Consider the following 6,357-nt stretch of genomic DNA (forward strand, 5'->3'; position numbering starts at 1 on the left):
TAAGTCAAGCCTTTAATAAATAGTGGTTTAAGGCTTGCTGAAATACAAATTAGTTACCATACCAAATCCCACTAAAGTATCCTTACAATTATCTTAATAATTTTCTTTTAATTTGAAAATTGAGTTTTAGAGTAGAGTAGGTAAATTTTTGTGTCAGGTTTAGGAAAATTTCACTCCCACCCACTCTAATATATTTAGAAAAATACTTTTTTTATTTTTATTTTTATAAATAGTTTTTATATTTCAATTATAATTTCATAATTTTATAAGAATTTATAACCTATATTTAAATTTTGTAAGTATTATTTCATATATTTTGTTATAATTCCATAATTTTATAATATATTTGGTTTAATTTTATAAAAATTAGCATATTATAAACCATTATTTAAAATTTCAGAGCTAGATCAAAGAAGTTATAGCGTGATCAGATTAGTGACAAAATTTTTAAATAAAATCAAGTTCAAAACGAGATGTATAAAAATTAGATCAGAACTAGGGTGAGTAAAAAATCATCTTGAATCGTTCAATTGCTATCCTTTGACGAAACTAATTATTTCAAAAGTAATTTGCATTGTAATGGTATTTCTTTGTCGGATTTGTCATTTAGGGTTATCTATTTCTCTTTCTATTAAAACTTCTCTTGATTTGAGTGGTTGTTGGTGTTGCATCAACTATTGGATAAGGTCCTTATTTGTCATGGGTGGTATGCTGATCATGTATTAAGCACATACTAAGGCAATATATCAGATTCCTATGATACTTGGATAGAGAATTGAAAGCATTTAATCTTTCATGTCAACCTCACCAAAACAATATGCTTCTATTACCTGGAGTGGCCCTTTTGACAGCATGGGTCTCCTCATCCTCACAATAGGGAGTGCACTTTGAGCTACTCAAATTTTGGGATTCTAAAATTTTCTGCTTTGCCTGCAGCGGCCTAATAAAGACATCAAGTAAGTTTGCAATCTATGATTTCAATTAAGCAAAGCAAGAACTGCAAAATGCGACCAAGAGAAGGAATGGTTTTGAACAAATAACTTTGACAACTCAACATACAACCAAACTCGGCTAAGATTGCTCTTTAGTTGACTATTACTAGACATCTACAAAAGAATATTAATCCCATTCAAACAATTTATCGAACATCTACCCTGCAAAAGGAAAAATCCGAATCCATGACCCACGATAGCATACCTGATTCAGAAATCTAAATCTAGTTATCTGCAAAAGGAAATTGAATTCTATAAATCTGAATCCATAAAAAAAAAAAACAAATAAAATATCCACATATATTTGAATTTGCACGATTCATCGTCCATATCTCACAATTTAATGAACAGATTATAGCAAAGAAGCTAATTAATGTCAGTGTTTAGATTTACAGAGCAAGGAGACCTTATTTTCATTTAACTGGGAAAGGAAATATAGAATAAGAAAAAGAAGGGGGGAATGTCCTAAGAGTGCTAAGAGTAGTCCCATCTAAGAAAGGATTTACCAGGACATCACTTTAAACATATATAATTCTGAAAGTTGAACGCCATAGCTGCTCTGAAACCAATTTAGGCCTTAGGACAGCATATATAGTAATCACTAATTGCTTGTTTTCTGCCAAATTTCCCATGTAGGACCAGCCAGCTTCATTGCAATGATTAGACGGAGCAGAATTCTGATTGTGGAATACATATCTTTATTGAAGGATGAACAAATGGCACCCACCTTTAATTGAACAAGTAAAGAATTAGAGTTTCAGTAATAGATTTCTCATTGTTTATCCCTGATTCAATATCGTTGCTAGTTGTATCACTTCAGAATCTAGAAACGAATCCGAAATCGTGCTATGTACATCAGAACAGCTATCAAATTCCTGTTCCACTACGTTTCCACCATAATCAGGAATATTGTTCTTGACAAATAGACAAGGTAGCAGTTCTTCATACTCGTATTCACCTTGATGATCGACGCTCTCCTCCGAATCAGCTATTTTCTGAAGCTCCAATGCGGTCTCTACCGCCATCTCTACTTCCCCCATCTCAGGTCGTCCCTTACCAGTCTGGCAAACACAACAATAGGCAATCTCCACAAATTTCTTGAAACATTGAGGGGCTATTTTCTTCTTCAAATAAGGATCAATGATGTCATAGATAGTCCCGTTTTCGATACATTTACAAGCCCAAGAAGTTAAAACCTTTTTTAATCCCTTCCAATGTTAGATCAATTGCCTTCCTTCCGCATAACACCTCAAACAAAACAATCCCAAAAGCGTAAACATCAGTTTTTCTGGTTATACGGCCAGTTATATAACACTCTGGATCCATATGAACGACGGTACCTGGTATTTTGATGTTCAAAGAGCCAGTAGGAGAACCAGCTTGGCTCATCTTTTACAGGCTAAGATCGGAAAGCTTAGGATTCCATTCGTCATCCAATAGAATGTTTCGGCTACTGATGTTACGATGGATTATCGAATGCTTTGCTCCTGAATGAAGGTAATGCAACCCACGGGCTGCACCACTGCATAACGTTAGCCTCTGCTTCCGGGAGAGTGGATCATTAGGACGATTACCATAAAGATGTTTATCAAGTGAACCATTGCTTATATATTCATAAACCAGAAGCTTTTCATCTTCTTCGTCGCAGAATCCGATGAAAGAGACAAGATTCGGGTGTCGTAGCTGACACAGTAACTGCACATCGGTTCGGAATTCACGACCTCCTCGCAGTCCAAATGGCCCAAAGCGCTCAATATTAACTGTCATAGTCCCATCATCAATGATTCCTTCGTATAGATCTCCAAAACCACCACGACCAAGGAGAAAGTCTTCACGGAAGCTGCTGATAGCAGCTTTAATCTCCTCAAGTGAGAATTGTCGGCATAGTCCCTCTGGGAATGCTGAACATTGCTTCCCTGGAGACCTTCCTTTTCCCCTGCTTTTATCCAACTTTGCATTGTTAGGCGATTTATTAATAATGTGGAAGAAAAGTAGAAGGGATTTTAAAGGGTTTTTCATTGCAAGAAATGAAGGAAGCAAGTTTGGATTTGATTGAATATTACAGTTTCTTCAGATTAGCTTACATTGTTCATTTCAAATGTGAATTACATTTTGGGATTGAGCATTACTTTCCAACTTTCTGGAAGTGCCATTATTGGGTCAAAGGATTGAACTTCGTGGATAAAATTCTGCAGTGTGAAAAGAACTTATTTTTCAGAATGAAACGACAATTTAATTCAGAACGCGGAAATGTGTTGACCTTTATGTCTTCTAGTTTCATTAAGCCTCAAATGATGACTTGAACCTTAGTTTGAGGCAGTGGCAAAATGCGTAAGCATAAACTTAAACATAACAAGAACACAGAGTTTATTTATACTGTTACTCTTCAGAAATTACATTCTACAAACCCTTTTTTTATTATTAGCAAGTTACCATCTCTTCTATCAATAAAAACTTTATGAAGTTGATTGAAACATGTTTATTTAATACTTGCTTGTGAGCAAGGAGCTCTCATTCAAGTAAACATTTCCCCATGGTGGGCTCAATGTTTCATTAAACATTTTTTCCAGGAAAGAGAAAAATCCTGTTACTTTGCAGGTAATAACAGTGACATTATCCACTCCCAGGTGTTACCTGTGTAATTTTCATTCCAAGAACACAATACAAACCGAGAAAGTCTACATTTTGGAGCCAAAAGTTCTTTCAGTTTGGATTCTTCAATTAATGAACAATTTATCGTCATAAACCAATAGTTAGTTCAATCAATGATTTTAGTATAAACACAATATGATCTAAACCTGATCAATAAATATAAGCTCGGATAAATAAATCACTGTCCTCATCCGGTCATCCCTCTATTGTTAATCCATCCATGATAAGTCATGCAACAATGAAAGAACGCTTGGGAATTGAATTAGCAGACTATCTAAACAGAAATTGCTATCCTGACAAAGCATTTAACTATTATTATTGTGGTTATTTGTTAGGGTTTTGACAGCAGCAAAAGAAGAGAACAAGACATAGAACAAAGGAGCAAGAAGCTTGATATAATTTACTTGCTCACAAAGGTGCAGCAAGGAAGCAATCTGCTTTACACAACTGATATGCTTATACATTCAATATGAAAACAATACATTTATAGTCAAAATACATCATCAAATATTCAACTACCTCACTAATGACTATTAAAACATTGCTTGTACGCATAAATAAACTGACCTATCAGCTCAACCATCACCTAAACCCACCAAAACATCAAGAACTAAGTTCATTTTCAACATTATTGCTATCTGAATTTGATAAGTCAGTATAAAATTTAGAATAATTATGGCTACCAAGACCCACAAAATTCCTAACAAAGGCAGAAAACAATGCTTCTTCATACATACCCTCACCAGAAGGATAGATGCTCTCCATTTCGGAATCTGCTCTCTCTTGCAGCTCCAAGGCAAGTTCTAGTGTGACCTCCACCTCACCCATTGCTGGCCTTTCATTTCCATTACAGTGGACACAACTAGGAGCGATTTCCAAATACTTGTTCAAACATTCTGGAGCTATCCTTCCCTTGAGGTACGGATCAATGGCATGATGAATGGTTCCTTCCCTTAGGGATTCCTTGGCCCAAGTAAGCAAACTTCCTTGATTGTCTGGTAGTGTCCGATCGGAGTTTCTTCTGCCATAAAGAACTTCGAACAAAACGACCCCAAATGAGTAGACGTCGGATTTTTCGGTCAGTTCCCCATGCATGGTATATTCTGGAGCCATATATCCATAAGTTCCCACAAGCCTACATGTATACTTTCTTATCAAGGCTTTTGACATGCTAGGAGGACCCAGTTTGGACAAGCCAAAATCTGAAAGTTTGCAACACCATTCTTCATCTAAAAGTATGTTTGAGCTCTTGATGTCATGGTGGATTACAGCATGCTTGGCACCGGTGTGCAGGTAATGTAATCCACGTGCTGCACCGATACATATGTGTAACCTATGTTTCCAAGACAGTGGAACGTAATCCTTCCCAATCCCAAAGAGAAAATCAGCGAGTGACCCTCTGCTCATGTATTCTAACACAACGAACAGTTCATTTTCCACAAGGCAGAAGCCGATGAGGGAGACGAGATGTGGGTGGCGCAACTGGCAAAGCAATCGTACCTCATTTTGTAACTCTCTCACTGCTCCTAAACTGCTTCGGCAGCGCCTGACAGCAACAACGGTTCCATCATCGATAGTTCCTTTATAAAGACTCCCGTAACGACCTATACCAATAATGGAGTCTGGGTGGAAGTTGTTGGTAGCGGCTTCGATCTCGGCTAGTGAAAATTGACGGCATATATCCTCCGGAAGTTCTGAACCTTGTAATTGAGGGGTTTTTTTCTTCGAAACGAAGAAGGTTAGAAGAGACGACAAAGGATACTTCATAGGGGATTTCTTTTTTTGTTTTTCACATTTAAGCAGTTGAATAAAGAAACACTAGCAGTACTTTACGAGAAAGAGAAAAAGAAAAAGCCCTACACCGGATGGATGTTGCTTGAGCCTTGAAGTAGATCGATAGAGATGCCACAAGCTTTTCCTAATTTTTTACCCACTAACCCATAATTGGCTTGTTAGAATATACTAATACTAGCATATTAGGCGTCGCAATCATGCACAAGTATTTTTCAATTTCCTGGATGCTTCGTTGGAAGAGGTCAGAAACTATCCAAAGTTTTAGTTTTATTTATTTAATATTATGCTTGACTGTTGTTATTTACTGCATGCCATGTTGTTATTATCGATGCATGGGATGGGATATTGACGGAGGAAGATCGAAAGTGGCTTGTCCACGTCTGGAGGCTTTGCCTCAATTTATCGTTAATCGAGCGAAGAAGGCTGCAATGTGGAGTGTTAAATTTGGGTGGGTTGAGCTATTCCCCACATGGAGTGTATGGTGGTACGGTGGAGTGTAGTGGTTGGTGGGTTGAGTAGTCTCCCAAATGGGCTTGCATATGTTTCTTGATGTTGTATGTATTTTGAAATGGGCCTATGGGCCATCTTGTTTCTGAATAAGGGCTAAGGCCCAGCTTTATTATAATCTGAAAAGGGCTCGCCCAGTACCATTATTACTGAATGGGCTTAGGCCCCAATAGGCTTGAGTGACTTGGGCTTTGAATGGGTTTTCCTTACACGAGTTTCCCAAACTCACCCTTTTATTTTCATCCACGCAGAAATCCCCAACCATAGTGGGCTTGGAGTGTGAGGGAATTTGAGTGGCCACATTGCGAAAGTTTGATTTTCTTCCGTGAACTGGACATCCTTTTAATTACGTTTGAGGTTTTGGGCTTTTAAATGTAATAAGGTCGCTTATTTATTTTTGATGGTTTTAATA

The 6,357-nt window shown here is 37.2% G+C and overlaps 2 protein-coding genes across 4 annotated transcripts; both read right to left on the reverse strand.

Moving 5' to 3' along the window:
* Positions 1 to 852: 852 nt before the first annotated feature.
* LOC108472689 (receptor-like protein kinase FERONIA) lies at positions 853 to 3,184 on the reverse strand. Of its 3 annotated transcripts, none has more exons than XR_008274747.1 (2): positions 1,499 to 3,184; positions 853 to 940 (listed from the first exon to the last, which is right to left on the reverse strand). XR_008274747.1 is itself a non-coding variant. In XM_053022357.1 (1 exon), exon 1 carries the CDS (start codon positions 3,009 to 3,011, stop codon positions 2,385 to 2,387), a length of 627 nt encoding a protein of 208 aa, XP_052878317.1. In that variant the 5' UTR covers positions 3,012 to 3,184; the 3' UTR covers positions 1,243 to 2,384. The 3 variants fall into 3 exon arrangements, 1 of the variants encoding a protein (XP_052878317.1); XR_008274748.1 differs by lacking the exon at positions 853 to 940 and adding an exon at positions 1,031 to 1,224; XM_053022357.1 differs by lacking the exon at positions 853 to 940 and having other exon boundaries at positions 1,243 to 3,184.
* An 829-nt stretch (positions 3,185 to 4,013) lies between these two features.
* On the reverse strand, positions 4,014 to 5,588 carry LOC108473042 (receptor-like protein kinase FERONIA). Its single transcript, XM_017774606.2, has one exon. The coding sequence runs from the start codon at positions 5,409 to 5,411 to the stop codon at positions 4,248 to 4,250; it is 1,164 nt and encodes a 387-aa protein (XP_017630095.1). The 5' UTR covers positions 5,412 to 5,588; the 3' UTR covers positions 4,014 to 4,247.
* Positions 5,589 to 6,357: the final 769 nt, after the last annotated feature.

The sequence above is a fragment of the Gossypium arboreum genome, chromosome 11 (genome assembly GCF_025698485.1).
Source record: "Gossypium arboreum isolate Shixiya-1 chromosome 11, ASM2569848v2, whole genome shotgun sequence".
Lineage (NCBI taxonomy): Eukaryota > Viridiplantae > Streptophyta > Magnoliopsida > Malvales > Malvaceae > Gossypium > Gossypium arboreum.